Genomic DNA, 21,550 nt, shown 5'->3' with positions numbered 1-21,550 from the left:
TTAGCCTACCCAATTCACCTGTACCGCATGTGTTTGGACTGTGGGGGACACCAGAGCACCTGGAGGAAACCCACGCAAAGGCAGGGAGAACATGCAAACTCCACACAGAAACGCCAACTGAGCCGAGGCTTGAACCAGCGACCTTCTTGCTATGAGGCGACAGCACTACCTACTGCGCCACCGCATCCCTTTTATTTTTTTATTCTTATTATTAACATTTTCTTTTTAATATTAATAGCATTTTCAGTTTTCTTTTTCATTTTATTAAATCTGAAAAATGTTTTTGTGTTGTAGCCATTAATAGTGTTTAATGTATACAATGGTAAAATAGTTTTTATTGTTGATTTTTAAGTGTGCATATATATATATATATATTCATTCATTCATACATTTTCTTTTCAGCTTAGTCCCTTTATTAATCTGGGGTCGCCACAGCGGAATGACATCCAGCGTTCTCCAGCCTTCAGCGCCTAGACTGCAGCTCTGCACAAGCCGTTTGGCCAGTGGAGAAATGGTCGTGCAAACTGAGCCTGGTTTCTCTCCAGGTAATTTAATTCTTCTTTCACCAATTGGTGAAGTTTTTTCCTCGCCGCTGTCGCCACTGGCTTGCATGCGTCGGGACCCGTAGAGCTGCGCATCGATGGATTTGCTCCTCGGTGTTTGGACTCTCAGTATTGAATATTAAACTAGAGACTTTTTCTGATTCAAAAAAATAACCAAATAAACTCCTATTCCTCATCTCGCGCGCACAGACCTGCTAGGACAACACTGGGATACATCACAGCCGGTCGGCCGGTCGCATGCGGTCTAGTCGCAGGAGTTCAAATATTTCAATAGATCTGCAGCTCAATTCGGATCCGATTTTACCCGCATACTCCAGCCAGCTCCCGGACTGCTCTCCATTGGAAATGAATGACTTCTGTTCACATTAACATTCAAAGGTTGCAAGTTTATGTGTGGTTGAAAAACACTTGCTGTGCGTAACGCCCATAAGCATTTACATTTTACTATTTCACTTCTACTACAGACAGACAGAAGTGTTCAGTCAGTATAAATCTGCTTCTCTTACCCGGTGTGTCCTGTGCAGCAGCTCTTTCTTCTCCTGCCGGAGGGAGCTCAGTGTTTTCTCCTTCTCCTTCTCCATCTCCTTCAGCTGCTTCTCCAGATGCTGCACTCGTTCCTGCAACACAGCGAAGCCATCATCATCATCATCATCTGCAGGTTCAGTGGTGTTTCAGTGAATGCATTAGTGAAGGATGAAGGTCAGAGATCTGTCATGAAGAGCAGCTGAGTCAATGAGCAGCATCTCTCTCTCTCTCACCTCCAGCTGCAGACACTGCTGCATCACAACACAACACCAGACACTACTGCACCAGCTGAAGACAATATTATTCACTTTCCTGAGAAATAGTTTAATATATTTCCCATGTGATGTTTTTTTCACAGTATTTCCTATAATATTTGTTCTTCTGGAGAAAGTTTTATTTGTTTTATTTCGGCTAGAATAAAAGCAGTTTTTAATTGTTTTGAAGCCATTTTAAGCTCAATATTATTAGCCGCTCAGTTTTATTATTATTATTATTTATTATTAGCAGTATCAGTTTTGGATTGTCTCCAGAACAAGCCACGGTTATACAATGACTTGCCTAATTACCCTAATTAAGCTTTTAAATGTCTCTTTAAGCTGTATAGAAGTGTCTTGAAGAATATCTAGTCTAATATTATTTACTGTCATCATGACAAAGAGAAAATAAATCAGTTATTAGAGATGAGTTATTAACACTATTATGTGCAGAAATGTGTTGAGAAATCTTAATGGTGATTCCTTCATGCATTAATTTTCTTGTCGGCTTAGTCCCTTTAACAATCCAGGGTCGCCACAGCGGAATGAACCGACAACTTATCCAGCAAGTTTTTACGCAGCGGATGCCCTTCCAGCAGCAACCCATCTCTGGGAATCATCCACACACACATTCACACACACACTCATACACTACGGACAATTTAGCCTACCCAATTCAACTGTACCGCATGTGTTTGGACTGTGGGGGAAACCGGAGCACCCGGAGGAAACCCACACGAACGCAGGGAGAACATGCAAACTCCACACAGAAACGTTAACGGAGTCGAGGTTTGAACCAGCGACCTTTCTGCTGTGAGGCGACAGCACTACCTACTGCACCACTGCCTCGCCCTTAATGGTGAATATTTTAAATAATATTAAAATGTTATACAAATATTGAATATTTTACTGTAATATTTTTGTGCATGTATGAATTTAATATATAAGTTGAATCCGCTTACAGAGAGTGTTAAAGTCTCTTTCAGAGTCTGCGTCAATCTGTGAGTGTCTGCTTATCGTAATGCTGATGTTTAAGTTCCTTTTATTTGTTTTTAAGTGTCTAAATGGCGCTGCACCCCTTTACCTCTCTGAGCTGCTCTGTGTTTACACACCTTCTCGTTCGCTCAGGTCAGCCGACCCGCTCCTCCTGGGTGTGCCCACGACCAGTCGAAAGCTCAGAGGGGATCGGGCTTTTGCTGTGGCTGCACTAAAATTGTAGAATGAGCTGCCGTTGTATATTAGACAAGCCTCTTCCATTACTGTTTTTAAATCTCTTCTTAAACCCCACTTGTTCAATTAGGCTTTTAGCACAGCGTGAGATGTGGACATTTTATGTTTATATATTTGCATTTAAAGTTTGTTTAACTCTTTGTTGTCAGCACTTTGGTCAACTGTGTTGTTTTAAAGTGCTTTATAAATAAACTGAATTGAATTGAATGTGATTATCTTGATTTCTTGTTGTTTGTTGTGTCAGCAGTATATTAGCGCAGATGCTCAGTGCGTCTCAGCTGATCACAGAACAGCCAATCAGAGCCAAGATAAAGTGCTCCATTCAGAGTAAATCAGGAATTTGAAACATTCCACTTGCAAAAGTCACTTGACATCATGTTTGCAGCTTCTCAACTCAGATTCTGTGTGAATATTAGGCCGGCACTGCAGGTGAAGTGTTCATTTATCAATAAACATTCATTCAGAAACAGCAGATCCTTCAGAGCAGGAGTGTAAGGCTGCTTTCACACCTACACTTTTGTTTGGGAACGTGTCTCGTTTGCCCAGTTAGCGCGGTTCGTTTGGCATATGTGAACAGGGCAATCGCGCTCTGTTCCGCGCCAAAGTAATCGCTCCGAGATCGCTTGAATGAGGTGGTCTCGGCTAGATTGAAACGAACCCTGGAGCGGTTTGATTGCAGTGAGAAAGCGATCCGATCTGAGCGCGGTTATATCACAGTGTTTTATGGATATGTAATAGGCTTACGGCTATATGAAGAGAGAATTATGAGTAGGGCGGGAAGTTTCGCGAGTCTCCGGATGCCCGCAAACGAGTGATGATCTCCCGGTAATCTCGCGTCTCCCTCCCGGTCCTCAAATAGGCATCGTCGCGCACCCTTCTCACCCCTCCCCACCGCATCTCTCCTCAGACACGTCGCGCGCGCACCCTGTCAATCACCACCAAACCACCACCTCTCCTGACAGCTGAGCGGGACGCTGCAAAATAAACCCTGACACTCTGACCAATGTGAGGAGAGTTTACTCACACGTGACTTGTTTTAGTTCTTTTGGTCTGATTAGAAACTTTGCAGTGTGAAAGCGAACCGCTCCAAGAGCAAAGAGCAACAATGTAACAACTGTAATCTCAGTTTCAGAACAACTGAATCCATTCACAGGTGTGAAAGCACCCTAAAAGACTATGTGTGTGGTGAATTGTGGGTAATCTGAGCTCACCTGAGAGGCGTTGCGTGTGTGTTGTACTCTGGTTATTTCTGTCTCGATGACAGTTTCCGTCTCTCCATCCTCCCCGTCTCGCTCTTCTTCGACTCCGCTCTCCAGCTCCAGAATGCTGAACTCCAGGTCCTCAAACACTCGCAGCGTGGCCTCCAGAGCATCCTTCTCCTGAACACAGTTCAATGTTTAATTATAACATGTTTTTTAAAACAACAAGTGTTTACCAAGTGCTGTACAAGCATGTATTATTTAAAACAAGACTGTCGTGTTAAAAGCAAAATGAGTATTCAGACTAGATTTAAAACAGAAAGGGTTTTGGCCTGGCTAATACCAAGAGGTAAATTGACCCTTCGCTAAGCCCCGCCCTCCTTAGTTACTGCTATGCCTGTCAAGCTTTCGTGTCTGGCACGTCTTTCACCCCAGACTATAAGGCTAGATGTTTTCTCTCCCTTATTTATTTATTTGTTTATGTGTTTGGCACATGTACTCATGTGCGATCAGAAAACTAGTGTCCGCCTCTCCTTTCACTCCGCCCCGAAGACCCTGCTGGCCCTTTTCGGCCCAAGGTATTCGGCAGGCCAAAAAAGGCCAGCCACTGGCCCTGAAAAAGCCCTGCTTTGGACTGATTAGGCCCTGGAAGTGACAGTGGAAATGCAACGGGCCTTGGCTCGCTTGCTTTAGGCGCGATAGTGGAAACGTGGCTGATGTGTATAAGCCGCTGTCAGACATTCTGAATATAATTAGTCATTTTTGGCGAACAGTGAGATATCAGAGTGGTGCAAATGAATTTGACTTGTAAATTTGACTTAATAATATAAAAGAAAAATCTATTTTGTGTTAATGTGACATGTGTAATGTGACATGTTTCTGTCCAATATTACACAATCCATGCATATTGCCACTATAAATAAAAGTAATTTTTTGAAGAATTTGAAATGTGGTGGCGACGCAGTGGCGCAGTGGGTAGCACGTTCACCTCACAACAAGCTGGTTCGAGCCTCGGCTCAGTTGGCGTTTCTGTGTGGAGTTTGCATGTTCTCCCTGCGTTTGCGTGGGTTTCCTCCGGGTGCTCCGGTTTCCCCCACAGTCCAAAGACATGCGCTATAGGGGAATTGGGTAGGCTAAATTGTCCGCAGTGTATGAATGTGTGTGAATGAGTGTATGTTTCCCAGAGATGGGTTGCGGCTGGAAGGGCATCCGCTGTGTAAAAACTTGCTGGATAAGTTGGCGGTTCAATCCGCTGTGGCGACCCCAGATAATAAAGGTACTAAGCCGACAAGAAAATGAATGAAATGTTTGCAAAATTTAATGTGGCCCTCGGGTCTAAAAAGTTTGCCCACCACTGCTCTTCATCATTCATTCATAGAAAGAGCAGCCAGAAAGAGGAAACTGATGGATTTGTGCCAAATATTAGCATCATTGACCCATAACAGTGTACAGTAAGTTACCTATCACTGTCAGTGTGTTTGTGTGCTCTTTATAAATGACTGATAAACAGCTGTGGGTAAAGTATATCGATTGCAGATGCTCAGTTTGTGATCATATCTCGGGTTTGTTCTGTTGATTTGTAATTTCTAATATTCGTAGCTTGAAACAGATGGAGATATGAAGTTCAGTAAAGTTAGCAACAGATTCGTATTTTCCGGATCAATAACTCGTGACATATTCGCTATTAGTATGACTAATGTTACTATAGCAAAGGCTTAAACGGTGCAGGGCTCATAATATCAAGCTAGAAAAAAAAGAAAAAGACCGCTGTGAAACATCACCTGCTTTGTGTTTTTGTAGGAAAGATCTGTTTAGGGAAAGAGGTGTGTGACTTATTGCTGTCTGTTTATCACTGAATGTGTCAGGAATATCGAAACAAAACCAACTTAGCTCCGCTCCTTTAGCGCCCATTACAGAGCTTGATGCACGCTGGCATTTCTCCTGTTTTTTTTGGTTTGAAAAGGGTAAAAATTCCACCAGCCTGTCCAAACTTTTAGAATAGCGGGTGTCAGATTTGCACAATCCATATGCACAGCGCTTTTGCCTGATTTCCTCGCTCGACAGCTTGACAGAGCCCCTGCGCGTAGCTACGGTTGCTAAGCCACGATTGGTGGGTGGCGGTTTCTGGGTGTGGCTTAGCAAAGGGTCAATTATTCCAATGTTTGGGACAACTACAGCAAAAGCACGGTACCTCCTGATGTTTAACCAGGCCAAACACAAACAGGCGAGTATGATTTTCACTGCATTCATTCATCTGTCACTAGATTTACTGATGTAACAATGACTAACCCAGGCCGTCACTGGTCAAACATTAATATGATTTTGATTAAAAAGTATGTATCATTCATTCATTCGCTGATTTTATTTTCGGCTTAGTCCCTTTATAAATCAGGGGTTGCTACAGTGGAATGAACCGCCAACTTATCCAGCATATGTTTCACACAGCGGATGCCCTTCCAGCTGCAACCCATCTCTGGGAAACATCCATACACACTCATTCACACACATACGCTACGGACAATTTAGCCTACCCAATTCTCCAACAGCGCATGTGTTTGGACTGTGGGGGAAACCGGAGCACCCGGAGGAAACCCATGCAAACACGGGGAGAACATGCAAACTCCACATAGAAACACCAGCTGAGCCAGCCAGGACTTGAACCAGCGACCTTCTTGCTGTGAGGTGAACGTGCTACCCACTGCGCCACCATGCTGCCCATTATTAATATCAATAATAACAATTGTCGTTGAAAAAAGCATGCATTTCTTACTGTTCTCAAACATTTAACATATTTATCACACTTTAACAAAATATTATAATCTTTTATCACAGCAAAAAAATATGAAGCTGCACGACTGCTTCATCACTACTCATAATCATAAATGTTTTGATCATCAAAATTTCTGAAGGATCTCTGAAGACTGGAGTAATGATACTAAATATTCAGCCTTACATTACAGATATAAATGACACTATACTGTTTATTCACACGTCAGTTGGTGTTTCTGTGTGGAGTTTGCATGTTCTCCCCGTGTTGGCGTGGGTTTCCTCCGGGTGCTCCGGTTTCCCCCACAGTCCAAACACAAGCGCTATAGGGGAACTGATCAACTAAATTGACCGTAGTGTATGAGTGTCAATAAGTGTGTATGGGTGTTTCCCAAGGATGGGTTGCAGCTGGAAGGAAATCCGCTGTGTAAGACATATGCTGGATAAGTTGGTGGTTTATTCCGCTGTGGCGACCTCAGATTAATAAAGGGACTAAGCCCAAAAGAAAATCAACGAATGAATGAATGTTTATGCACATAGAAAACCGCTCATTTACAAGATATTAATAACATCTCATGGTTCGTCCTGTATTTTAGATTTAATAAATGCAGTCAGGGTGAACAGAACTGCCTGTTATCTCCTCTCACCTGTTGTAGCTGCAGCATCATCGGCTCTCTCTGGTCCTCCGGCTGTGACGGGATCTGCTTCTCCATCTCCTCACACCTGCTCTTCATCTTCTCCACCTGCAGACGCTGCTCCTCCAGCTTCACACGCTCCTGAACAACACCACAGCGTCAGCTCCAACTCAATAGCTATGCTCACATCCATCTATTATTATGCACATTTCGGAATTTTGCATAAAAGCACTGATTAATGTAAACGCCAAGATGTGCAAAAAAAATAGGATAAACGATTTGTATGATAAGAAAACATTCACATGAACTCAGATGCAAACACATGTAAACTTTTCGCTTCTTCAGTCAGTGTGATGGGGTTTAGTTTTTCCACAGATGATGATTACATAAAAATGCGCATGATGGGATGCATTACTGGACAAAGCAGCGTTTTCCCCACATTGTAAAACATCTGAAATGTCTTGCTGATTGTAAAATGAGGTTTACTTTACCCGGTAACATTGGCACCATTTTATCTTACAGTATATTTACTAAATACTGACTGATTGTAAGAAGGCAGACCAAAGACTTTTAGCTTAACACAACTCCTCGACGGGCCTTGGCTCGCTTGCTTTAGGCGCGATAGTGGAAACGTGGCTGATGTGTATAAGCCGGTGTCAGACATTCTGAATATAATTAGTCATTTTTGGCGAACAGTGAGATATCAGAGTGGTGCAAATTAATTTGACTTGTAAATTTGACTTAATAATATAAAAGAAAAAATCTATTTTGTGTTTAATGTAATGTGACATGTGTAATGTGACATGTTTCTGTCCAATATTACACATTTCATGCATATTGCCACTATAAATAAAAGTTATTTTTTGAAGAATTTGAAATGTGGCCCTTCACTTGGTTTGCAAAACTTAATGTGGCCCTCGGGTCTAAAAAGTTTGCCCACCACTGCTCTTCATCATTCATTCATAGAAAGAGCAGCCAGAAAGGGGAAACTGATGGATTTGTGCCGAATATTAGCATCATTGACCCATAACAGTGTGCAGTAAGTTACCTATCACTGTCAGTGTGTTTGTGTGCTCTTTATAAATGACTGATAAACAGCTGTGGGTAAAGTATATCGTTTGCAGATGCTCAGTTTGTGATCATATTTCGGTTTTGTTCTGTTGATTTGTAATTTCTAATATTCGTAGTTTACTTTACCCGGTAACATTAGCACCATTTTATCTTACAGTATATTTACTAAATACTGACTGATTGTAAGAAGGCAGACCAAAGACTCTTAGCTTAACACAACTCCTTATCAATGCAATATAAATCAATTTATAAGGGTGGAAACAAAGAACAAGAATTATTATATCTTATGAAGATTCATAAGAGAGACACAAATCAATAAATAAATTATGTTGCTTTGCTAAACTCTAACCTTTAAATGAATTAATAAAACTTTAGACTTCCATTTAATACAACTCAACACATTAATATATGAAGACACTGACGCACTGATCTTAATATATTCCATAGCTGACTACAATTTTTTCATAAGCAAATTGGCTAATAGAATTTTAAGTATGTAACTCATGTGAGACAATAATTGCGCTTTCTTCATGATCCCTCTCAAGGAAGGCGATGCAGATTTGCAACAGTTAAAAATGAACTACCTTATTACTACGATACATATTTTATGAGTTGTTTTACTCAGAAGTACCACTGCAGGACTTGGTTGTCCATTAGCAACAAACAGTTTCCCCACTCGCTCACCAGATGACACAAAAGACAAAAACTGTTTCTTGGAGTGCCACATGACAAAGTGACTTGGAAACATGACCTACTCAATGAGGATTTGAGATATTGGATTTGGATCCCATGTTGTTTTTGTTGTTGTTTTATCACAGAAAAGCAATTTGTTACATTCTTTGAAAAGTTGTATATAAAAATGTATTGTTCATATCATATTCATTCGTCAGTGTCTAATTACCACACTGGGCCAATGTTGCAAATCTGCAACATCCCAGAATGGGTTGCATGTGAAGGTCTCTCTAAAAAAAAAGTCAGGATTCTATTGTACTACCCTATATGATAGTTTTCCCCAAACATCCGATTTTTCCTGTTTCTAAAACTTAATTTGAGTCTGAGACGGTTAACACAGGCCTACATTATCGTGATTAGTGATTTAAAATAGATTGAATACATTTAAATTATGATGTAAAAACGATTTGTTTTTGTGAAATGACGTAAAACACAACTGCACCTAAACTAAAACATCATTCATATACTGAATAAATGCCAATTGCCTCTATTCCAGCAGGGGGCGCCTATGGAACTGCAGAAATACAGATGATGCCATGGTTACTGCAGTAAACAAAGCAGATTGATGTCAAAACTAGCAGGAGATCCTGAACTTCACAGAATAAATAATATTTGCAGATTAAATTCAGGCAGGGGGCAGCACAGTGGTTGGCTCAGTGGTTAGCACTGTGGCAGCAAGAAGGTCGCTAGTTCAAGTCCCTGCTGGGTCAGTTTGCATGTTCTCCCCGTGTTGGCGTGGGTTTTCTCAGGGTGCTGCGGTTTCCCCCACAGTCTAAACACAAATGCTGCAGGGCAGTGGTTCTTAAACTGTGTGGTACTTCGTTCTAGTGGTACACGGAGGAATGAAATATGTCATGTACATATATTTAAAAATGTATCAAAAATGATGTATATAATATGCCATATATGACATATGGCCTATATTTATAAGTAAATATTTCACTTTTTTTTAACTGTGCAGAGCTGTAGCTGCTTTACTAGGCCTACTAAGCAATTGTATTTCAATACTGCTCACTTTGGTGGTACTTGGAGAAATATTTTTTTTTCTGAGGTGGTACTTGATTGAAAAGGTTTGAGAAACACTGCTATAGGGGAATTGATCAACTAAATTGGCCATAGTGTATGAGTGTGTGTGCAAATTTGAGTGTGTATGGGTGTTTCCCATCCGCTGTGTAAAACATATGCTGGAATAGTTGGCAGTGGCGACCCCTGATGAGTATGGGAATAAGTTGAATGAATGAAATTCAGGCAAATTTCAGCACACAACTACACATTGCATAATTAAAAATTATATAAAATTTTAGACCTTGCAAAATAACATTTGAGACTTTTGAACATTTTAAGCGCCTTAAAATTTCTCTAAATTGATTAATCAACTTTTAATACTTTTTAAAGGGTCATGCCCCACTGCTCTGACATGAAAAAAGCTAGGAAAAGAGGTGTTTCCAGCTGTGTTGAGGTGGGAGTGTCACGGTTGAGAGGGAAAGAATTGCGTATAAAGGGTAGTTTCATCAGGTGCACACCAGTAACGCACATGCAGGAGAAAGTGAGGAGGCGCTCTTGACGAGGTGCATATTTTCAAATGATATAAAAGATAACACAAAGAACATTTGGCCAGAATGTTGCGCTGCACTTATGACATGTGTATTGTGTTATATTGTTGCTCACAATATTGTAGAAATATTATAGCAATATAGTAACGTTCAATTTAAATTATGTCTAGAATTGAAAGAGTATTTTTGACAATAATATCTAACATACCCATCTGAATAATTTAATATAATAAATTTGCCTCTTGGCTGTGATTGCTGAAATGTGTTTTTAAACCGGAAGAATGAATTTGCTCTAAACAATGCAAAAATAACCAATTTTGACTGGATAGTGAAATATATATGTCCTAATAGTGTTTTTATCAAAGGGCCAAATATACACTCACTGGCCACTTTATTAGGTATACCTGTTCAACTGCTTATTAACGCAAATGTCTAATCAGCCAATCACATGGCAACATCTCTATGCATTTAGGCATGTAGACATGACCAAGACGATCTGCTGCAGTTCAAACCGAGCATCAAAATGGGGAATTTTGAACGTGGCATGGTTGTTGCTGCCAGACGGGCTGCTCTGAGTATTTCAGAAACTGCTGATCTACTGGGATTTTCACGCACAACCATCTCTAGGGTTTACAGAGAATGCTCCGACAAAGAGGAAATATCCAGTGAGCGGCAGTTCTGTCTACTCTGATGAGTCTTTATTTCTGCTGACACATTCGGATGATCGGCTCAGAATTCGGCATTAATACTATCAAAGCATGGATCATCCTGCCTTGTATCAGCGGTTCAGGCTGGTGGTGCTGGTGTAATGGTGTGGGGGAGACTTTCTTGGCACACTTTGAGTCCATTAGTACCAATTGAGCATGGTGTCAACGCCACAGCCTACCTGAGTATTGCTGCTGACCATGTCCATCCCTTTATGAGCACAGTGTCTCCATCTTCTGATGGCTACTTCCAGCAGGATAACACACCATGTCATGAAGCTCAATCATCTCAGACTGGTTTCTTGAACATGACGATGAGTTCACTGTACTCAAATGGCCTCCACAGTCACCAGAGCTCAATCCGATAGAGCAGCTTTGGGATGTGGTGGAACGGGAGATTGGCATCATGGATGTGCAGCCAACAAATCTGCAGCAACTGTGTGATGCTATCATGTCAATATGGAGCAAAATCTCTGAGGAATATTTCCAGTAGCTTGTTAAATCTCTGCCATCAAGGATTAAAGCAGTTCTGAAGGCAAAAGGGGTCCAACCTGGCACTAGTAAGGTGTACCTAATAAAGTGGCCGGTGAGTGCATATATGCATAAAAGAACCCACAGACCTTCTCTCTCCGTGAGGATCGCTGGCTCCTCCTGTGTTTGTGTTTCTCCTGCAGCACCTGCAGCTGATCTGTGTGTCTGTGCAGACGCTCCTGCTCCGCCTGCAGCTCCGCCCGCAGCAGCGCCACCTCCAGCTGCAGCTGCACAACACAAACACAACAAACTCAACACTCGGCATGGACAGAGAAAAACTTTCATTGGTTCTCTTGCCTCCAAAAGCCACCCCGTTCACTGCATTTCGTCTTTTTCTTCTGAGGCGCAGCTCATTTATTAGAGAAGAACAAAAACACCACAGTGGCTTTTCCTACTGCACAGCAAAACACTTTTCTGGCTTGTAAACACTGCTTTATTCGCAGATGTTTTATGCGATATTAGAGTTTAAATCACAGCTCAATTAATCAGCGAAGACACACCCACTCTCCGCCCACCTCTATCTTCAGCTCCTCCCTTTGCTGGTCAAGCTCTGTGATTCGCTGCTGCATCATGGAGGGCGTGGTCAGGATCTTCTCAGAGTCTCCGCCTGTGTGTCTGATCCGGTACTGCAGAATTAGAGTGAGAGCTGAATGTGCTGTTATACTGAAGCTCATGTTATTATTATTATAATAACTCTGGTTTACCCGCTCGCTCTCGGTGCTGCTGCCCTCTGTGTCGGACTCGGCTCCTGATGAAACCGGGCTCTGCTCCACAACTCTCAGGATCCAGGGCGATCTTCGAATGGTGTCCATGTTGTGTCTGGGCATGTCTGATTCAGCAGGAATAAAGAAACAGCTGAATTGTGGAATTATGGGACAATTGCGCATTACTGTAATTCAATCTGGCTCTGGTGGAGAAAACAAACAACGGTCAAATGACTGAAACTAACATGCACTGAGTGTGGAGAAAGAGTCTCAAAAACACAAACAGGACTGGAAATCAGCATATATTGTGTTTTGCAAATGACACATGATTAGATTTATCAACACAACTTTTTTTTAGAACTACTTATTATGAAATAAAAAGCATTAATTTACATGCATTATATTGTAAATGAATGCTAAAACAATTCTGACATAAAATGCTATAACATTTATTTTGTTATAAAATATTTTTAACAATTTTGTTTTGTTATAGAATATGTATATATATATATATATATGTGTATATATGTATATATATATAAAGATTAAGTATTTAAACACAATGCTGGATAAGTTGGCGGTTCATTCCGCTGTGGCGACCCCAGATTAATAAAGGGACTAAGCTGAAAATAAAATAAATGAAAGGATGAACGACTGTATTTTCATTAACTAACCTTAAAAACATAACTAAATACTGTAATTAAAGTATTGTTCACTGTTTGATCACGTTGCATTAAAATAACCCTATTGTATAGTGTGACCAATATATTATATAATATAGTGTCATTAACTATAAAAGTTCCTCTCTCATTGTCCTCTGTGTACAAGCAGACATAATATAATAACAATAGTCTTTTAAAAGCCACCAAACCACAGTAAAGCAGAGCAGATGAAAGCACAAGTGAAAGATGAAGGCCGTGTGGTTTTCCAGCAGTTTGTTCAGGTGTTTCTCACACTGTAAACGCCTGACTGAAGCTCAAATGCTGAATTGGGGAACTAGTGAAGTCACAATTGTCATAATATTAACATAATAATAAACTGTAGAGGTAACAGTAAATGATTCAATATGATGTTGAGTATTGTGACTTCCTCAATTCAGCACTTCAGCTTAAGATAAAGAATCAGACAAAGTTCACAAAAAGAACCACTGCATAAAACAAATAATTTATCACACGTCTGCGGTGCATATAATGCATCATTCATTCATTTTCTTTTCGGCTCAGTCCCTGAAGGGGTCACCACAGCGGAATGAACCCCCAACTATTTCAACAAATGTTTTACACAGTGGATGCCCTTCCAGCTGCAACCCAGTACTGGGAAACACCCATACACACTCATTCACACACACTCGTACACTACGGCCAATTTAGTTCATCAGCTCCCCTATAGCACATGTGTTTGGACTGTGGGAGAAACCGGAGCACCCAGAGGAAACCCACGGCAACATGGGGAGAACATGCAAACTCCACACAGAAACGCCAACTGACCCAGCCGGGACTCGAACCAGCGACCTTTTTGGTGTGAGGCTACTATAATGATAATTTTGCGAGATATTGTGCAGCCCTATAACTGTGTGTTTTTCCCATCAGTCGGTCCGTCCAGCACAAACCTTATTAGGCCTGGGCAGAACCGCTGGGATAAATATAAAACTCTGATATGAGGCGTTCTGCAGGAGGAAGTGGCTTCTGAAATGTCACAGGCTGGTTTCATGTTTCTGTTCCCAGAATAAACACACACTCTCACACACTGCAGCACAATGGCCAGCGCAGACGAGAATTGAACTATAAAAGAGCGATTACTGCACGCAGATATTAACTACATCAACACTACACACAGCGGCTTTAACTAGACTAATGCCACTGAATGCATGAACACATTAACTTGCAATGCATTATGGGACATACTGTATACGGGGAAAATGAAATAAGCAAATAAATAGTGGGGCAGAGAAGGATTCTCGCGATAATCGTCCTCCAATACCGTTCTTTGTCATGAGCTGCAGTATCAGCTAAAACTTACTAAAGTCAAGCTTCTTTAGTGATGATGTATACAGTGTATATACAGATTTTACATTTAGCAGCCGTCTGCGTTAAATGCAGTCAATGCAATGCATCAAATTAAACAGCGGATGCACTCCGAGACTTTCAGTGCTATCTGTGAAAACACTCTCTCAGCTGGCGGATCAACATTCACCACATGATCGCTCTCATCTGCGCCAGTATTTGTAACTTTAGGTGAATTTGCAAACCTGTTTTCACCGCGTCTTCCTCAAACTTCAGCTTGCATTTCTTGTGTTCACAAAAGCTCCCTGTCATCTGACAGCAGAAAGCATCGAGTGATTGACAGCTAATAAGAGCCAATATAAGATCTACGCGTCAGGGAAGACTGAGGCCCTGTTTACACTAATTCGTTTTCCTTTTAAAACACATAAGTTTTGCTACGGTTACGCCATCCATCCACACTACGCTGGAGATTTCGAGCGCAGAAAACGGAGTGTTTTAGAAACGCTGGAGAGGCCGCTTTCTTTCTAAAATGCTGCTGCTCGGTCTCAGTGTGGATGGGGGAAAACAGAGACGTGTGAAAATGGAGGCGGGGCTGCAGACATTCGCCTCTCTGATTGGGGCTTTTCCTCAATATTAATTAGCCCACACACAGTTCAGTCCTGCATCCTCTCAGACTTCACAAGTGTGATAAGGAAAACAGACTCCCGAGGACATGTCGGGTAAATCTTCAAAGGGAACAGTGTACTGCATCACATTATTCACATCCTCCTGGATACGTACGTTGTTTCACTGTCTTAACAATAAAATGAAAACATGATATAAAGAACTGCTGTTTTTATTTTGATATTAAAACTTAACAGACAGTAGAAATGTTGAGGCGTCGTGCTGCATATATGAGCGTCATCTTCACTGTGTGCATATTTATAACAAAACATCACTGCGTTTTCAGTAGTTTGGTGTAGACCAGGGGTGTCAAACGTACAGCAAGCAAACGAATTAAATGCGGCCCGCTGAAATTTTTTCAATAAAATATACTGCTGTTCCAATTGTGCCCACTGGATGGCGCAATAGCAAACTTAATTTCATCGCATCCAGAAGCCTGAATCAGCTTCAATTTGACAGCCATCTCAGAGAGAAAGACCTCATACCTTTTTTCGTATCCGTCCAAGAAAACTAAACATTCGTGATCGATTGACCAAGGGAAAATCTTCTCTCGATCTGCACGTTTCTTACCGCTGGTTCTGTGTATGAGCAATCTGTCACACTATTTGTATTTAAATAATGTAGACTTTTTGTTCTTGTAATTATTATAATTTTTTTGCAATAATGTCTCATTTTATTTATTTTTTTCCGATATTTATTTCACATTTGCTGCATATTTGATGATGTTAATATATTACATACTTTATACATATCTAAAATTTTTGACAATACTGTAAATGTCATTTCAATATAGCAACTTTAGAGAGAGAGAGAGAGAGAGAGAGAGAGAGAGAGAGAGAGAGAGAGAGAGAGAGAGCAGAGCACCCTTTACCTGTCAGTGGGTGCACACCTCCTAAATAGCATAAAGGTAAGAGAAATAGTGGATTTCTATTATTTCAACAGCCTTTTTAAAATAACTTTAACCCATTGAAAATAAAAGGGCTATAGCAGTGTCATAATAAATAGAAATCAAGTTAAAAATCACATTATTTTTTGTTTGTTGCATGTAGTTGACCATTTATGTGCTGTGGGAAAAAGGTGTTTTTCAATCAGGCTACCACTGCAGGTATATTTCAAACCTGTGGGAAGCCCTGCACACTGAGGTGATCTAACGAGGAAATGAAACTATTTTCCGTTTTGTCAGTTTAGTGGCTATTTTGTACGAGTTCAGTCATATGAAAATGTACCATTTGAAAAAGGAGGTGTGGTACCCTCCTCCCCCACCCCCACCCCAATCCCTGTGGACCTGGCTCACCATGCGGCCCCTGAACTAAAATGAGTTTGAGAGTTGGGTGAAACGCTAGTGTGGACGCGGATCGTTTTCATTCTAAAAAACATTTTTAAAACTAAAACATACTAGTGTAAACGGGGCCTGATTCAGCATGTTTTTAGAAAAAATAAAAACAGGTTGCACTACAACCATTATATGCAGTGGCACAAATGCTCCCAAATATATTATGAGGTCGCATGCAATCTATTTTGGGCGCATATGTGACCAAAACTGTTGCAATTTCGAGCCCTGTAAAATGCTAACTCACTTCAGGGTTTTTGCATACAAACTGACGTCATGGTTTCCCCACTCTACCGCTGCATCCTGATTCCCATCCTAGTATCCATCCTAAATGCAACATCAGCTCATTCTGAAAATGTAGCCTTATATACGTTTCTGGAGATCGAGAATTAAGTAGCCAGAAGTATATATGGCTGCATTTCGTCGCTACGGTGGGGTATGACGCTGTTGCTTTTTGCGCTTACCACCGTATGGACGACTTTCCTACTGTTACCAGTTTTTTCATTAGCTTAGGTGGATTTACGTGAGAACAGCACTTGCGACCTCTGGTGGATACACAAAAAATGCAAAAAAAGGTAACCTCTTTAACCGTATTAAATGTAGATGCTGAATCACTGATAAGTGTTTAGTTCTTGAGTTCAATTCAGACGCTTAATTTTCCAGATCTGGGGTGATCTATCTGCAGTGGCGTAGCGGACGGGCCCACAGGGCACGCACCGCGGGGGGGCCCCGCGTGATTAGGGGGCCCCGCGTCGTCGCGATTTTCAATAAACTCTTGGGAACAACTGTGGTCGAAACCAAAGTTCACACGTCTGTGTTCTCTGAACATCTCTCAAGCGGTGGACTACTTCATTCTGATTGCTTGCCGCCAATGTTGCCAACTTAGCGACTTTGTCATTAGATTTAGCGAATTTTCAGTCACCCCTAGTGACAAATCTAGCGACTTTTTTGTGTGTTATTGGAGAATTTTTTTTAGACCATCATTTGTCCATACTGTACCGTCCCTACTCTTCTCAACGAGCTGCGTGTGATGCCGCCGGCCCTCTGCGTACCGACGACAAATGATTTAGCACAGGCAGTGTGAAGTGTACTTCTCCTTTATTTTAACAATTTAATTGGAGCGTTTATTTTTTTCTTGTTCACAATCACAGATATTTTAGTGACAGTTTCTGAACTTGTCTGAGTTTATTACATATGAGAGATTACTGCACATTCACTACACATCTATAATGACATACTGTATTCAAACAGCAATACATTTAGTTAAATAAACATGCTTATATAAAGTGTAGTGCAATTATAAATACCCCTTTATTAACCATATGCTGTTAAACAGAAACGGTAGAACGTGATGACGTCAGTGATATGCAAATTGACGTATGACGTATCCCTCCCCCCCCTCATCAGGGGGCCCCGTCAGCGATCCCTGCAGGGAGGTCTCTGCATTTTGCGCTACACCACTGTCTATCTGCTGCTGCTTTTAGTAGTGTGGCAATAAATGTCATGTAAAATGACATTCAGACTCACAAAGCATTAGCACTGAATAAAGCACATGAGCTGTACCTGAGCTGATCATTGTCAGTTTTCTGTTGTTCAGCTGTGAGAAATAGACGCCGTTTCTAATATATCAGTTTAAGGTGTTGGTTAGGACAAAGACTCATTTTATTATGTAAAATATTCCTTCTATCGGGAGCTGTTGCTTTTATTTAGAACAGTTTAAATCACTCGCTCCTGTTGGTCAATCTGGCAACCCGCGCTTGCATTTATTTTGATCCAGTAGTGCAATACCTAGTTCAACCACTGGGTGTCAAACTTACATACTGCACCTTTAATAATAGTAGGAAAACAAATATAAATAAATAAATATTAGTATTGTCCACAATACATTGCATATTGGATGTGAATTAGATTAGAACTACAAATTCAGGTAAAATGTCTAAACAAACTACCAACATGGCTGACAACTAAGTAGAGATGTTTCAGTAAAGATGTTTGAATGGCTATTATTTAAAATCTGGCCGACTGGAAAATATTGAAATCATCTTTTGTATGTTATATTTCATCTACAACAACACTGAGCTTCTATAAAGACGTGTTTGGACATTAACTTCTGAATGCAGAATTATCCAAACACCTGATATTTCTCTGCATGAAAGACTCGCGAATTTCAGGTTAACCTGCTGCGGCTTCTCCAATAATGTAGATTAAATTAGATATTAAATAAATATGGATGATGTGAGGAGATGATTGACAGGTCTCATAACTAAGCAACAGAACACTCTGTTAATGACAAGGAGTATGTCCCAAAGCTCAAAAGTACTTCACACAAAAAAGTACATACTTTTAGGATGTAGTATTAGTATGCTAAGTGTAACGCAGCATATATTTAAACAACTAAACCCTATTGGATAGTTTTAGAAAAAGGGGTGGAGCCTTTGTTACACGCTGTCAGTTGAAATAATGACACCCATCAAACAAAACTGCACAGTTCAAAGCGCTTTACTGGACTAACCATGATGACAAAACACGTGACAGCAGTGAGTCTGAACACAGCACTGATCTGAGGTCTGAAGTCCAGATGTGACTCAGTGCTATTATGTGGAGAAAGGAGCGTCAGTAATGAGGGAATAATAGCAGAGGAGTGGCGGAGAGATAACATGAGCCATAAACATCCGTTATATAACAGCACCCGCGCCCTGATCATCAGCACTAACCAGTGTTCACACTCGCTCACTAATGAGTGCACTCACATTCCTCATGAACACTACAGCTCTGCCACTAAATCACTGACAAACCCTGGAAAACCAGTTCAATGTAAACCCAGAGGACACGTTCACATTTACGCACTAAACACCAGGGGGGTTAGGCAAATAAATCACAACTACTTTAAAAAATATACATGGTAAAACACAAAAATAACAGGGTATGCAAACAGACAAAAATATTGAATCATTTGAAATAATAGTAATAATATAATAGTATTATTAGATATTCTTCAAGACATTTCTATACAGCTTAAAGTGAAATTAAAAGGCTTCACTAGGTTAATAAGGTTAACTAGGCAGGTTAGGGTAATTAGACAAGTTATTGTATAATGATGGTTTGTTCTGTAGAATATCGGGGAAAAAATGAGCTTAAAGAGGCTAATAATTTTGTCCCAAAAATGTTTTTAAAAAAATTAAAAACTGCTTTTATTCTAGCCGAAATAAAACAAATAAGACTTTCTCCAGAAGAAAAAAATATTATCAGACACACTGTGAAAATTTCATTGCTCTGTGAAAATCAAAAGGGGGCTAATAATTCTGACTTCAACTATATATATATATATATATATATATATATATATATATATATATATATATATATATATATATATATATATATATATATATATATATATATATATATAATTTTTTTTTTTTTTTTTACAAATTTTTCATTTTCATGATCCAATGTTATATTAAAGATCCAGTTTTTACTGTAAAATATTACAATGAGGAAATGCATAGTATATTGTTTTCATGACTGTAAATTACAGTATTGTTATTTATTATTTGTTTATTTTAATTGTTAATAATATTTATTTAAATATTTTAAGTAAATATGTTAATGTTATCTTTTATATTAATTACTTTAATGTTGTTAATGTTGTTATTAATTACGACAATGTCTGATGTCTTATTATAAAATATTCTAATCAAATGTGTGATAAATATTATGTACGTTTTTATTCATTACAGCAACTTTATGTATTTTGAACTTAAATAATTTTAGAAATATATTTAATTACTTTTAATCATTGCATTTGGTGTACTTTGATATTTTTAATTAATTAAATTACATTTTATTATTCTTTGCTTTGTCATAATAAAATGATTATTGTATTGTAATATTAATATAGTTATTTATTATATCATTTATTTATTTTATACCACTTTTTCTGATGCTGATGAATGTAAAAGAACTGTAAAACAAATTAATTTTATCAACTACAGAAAACAACATTTAATTAAAAGCAATTTTAATCAAAATCTTGCCAGCAAAAAAAAAAGAAAAATCCAAATAACACAATGAATTTAAGAGGTGAATTTGTACTATTTTAAAACTATATATATATATATATATATATATATATATATATATATATATATATATATATATAGTTTACAGAACTGAAATGATGCAATGTTTGTTATTCTTGTAAATATGTGTATGTGTGTGTCTCACCTGTACAGAATCAACCACCAACAAACCTAACAGCGTAACTGTTGTTCATCACAAACCAAAAACATCCCATTATAGAGTGTTAGAGATGCTGATACTGTGAGTCAGTTTGAACATTTTTGTGTACAAAAGAAAATCTGAAATATTGTCATAAATAAATGTACAATATCTGAATATATTTAGCGATTGTTGTTATACTGTACTGTAATTATTTTAAATAATTTACTTAAATTTGCCTTTTCTAATAGCGTTTTATATTATATCATAACTAAAAGCAGGTCAATTGTTTTAAATAATTTACTTAAATATTAATTGTATCCATTTCTCAGGGATGGGTTGCAGCTGTAAGGACATCCGTTGTGTAAAACATGTGCTGGATAAGTTGGCGGTTCATTCCGCTGTGGCAACAGATTAATAAAGGGACTAAGCCGGAAAGAAAATGAATGAATGAATGATAAATTTTATTCAACAGCTTTTAACTTTAATATAATAAGTAAATAATAAACAAATAATTACTTATTAATATGAGTTATTATTATAAATGTATTGCTATTGAGATATTATTAAGGAGGCTGTTATTATTGTTATGTTTAATATTTATGCACTCTAGTACTGTAATGACGTGCTTTGTAATTTTTTATTTACTTATATTTAATAATTTTACTTTTAATACATAAGAAATTCTACACAAAAATATTTTAAAAATGTATTTACTTAATTATACTTGCTTATTTGATAGATTTTTTTACTTGGTTAATAAATTATAATAAACAAATGATTAATTATTCATATGTTATTAATATTCACTTATGATTATTGAAATATTATTAGGAAGACTTTTATTATGTTTTAAATTGTATATA

General features: G+C 38.9%; 2 protein-coding genes across 6 annotated transcripts in view; both read right to left on the bottom strand.

The window, feature by feature from the left end:
* The window catches only part of phldb3 (pleckstrin homology-like domain, family B, member 3), a 39,286-nt gene that overhangs the window by 16,125 nt on the left and 1,611 nt on the right, over positions 1-21,550 (bottom strand). For 2 of the 4 annotated variants that reach the window (XR_015512120.1, XM_087288109.1), the window contains exons 2-7: positions 12,468-12,592; positions 12,279-12,389; positions 11,853-11,990; positions 7,185-7,313; positions 3,784-3,951; positions 1,070-1,180 (exon numbers count right to left, since the gene is read on the bottom strand). Coding sequence is in view for 2 of the 4 variants with exons in the window: in XM_087288109.1 (XP_087144235.1) it covers positions 1,070-1,180; positions 3,784-3,951; positions 7,185-7,313; positions 11,853-11,990; positions 12,279-12,389; positions 12,468-12,590 (780 nt within the window). In the remaining 2 variants the exon portion in view is untranslated. Of the gene's footprint in view, positions 1-754; positions 920-1,069; positions 1,181-3,783; positions 3,952-7,184; positions 7,314-11,852; positions 11,991-12,278; positions 12,593-21,550 lie in introns of those variants that run through there. The other 2 variants (XM_087288108.1, XM_087288110.1) reach the window with 2 other exon arrangements.
* psg4 (pregnancy specific beta-1-glycoprotein 4) overlaps positions 17,414-21,550 on the bottom strand; it is a 153,784-nt gene continuing 149,647 nt past the window's right edge. Inside the window, exon 9 of one of the 2 annotated variants that reach the window (XM_087288150.1) lies at positions 17,414-17,853. The gene's annotated coding sequence lies outside the window, so the exon portion shown is untranslated. The remainder of the gene's footprint in view (positions 17,854-21,550) is intronic. The other variant, XM_087288152.1, reaches the window with a different exon arrangement.

The sequence above is a fragment of the Danio rerio genome, chromosome 16 (genome assembly GCF_052040795.2).
Source record: "Danio rerio strain M-AB ecotype USA chromosome 16, GRCz13ab, whole genome shotgun sequence".
Lineage (NCBI taxonomy): Eukaryota > Metazoa > Chordata > Actinopteri > Cypriniformes > Danionidae > Danio > Danio rerio.
Note: the sequence above shows the minus strand (reverse complement) of the source record. Positions and strands in the feature narration are given on the sequence as shown.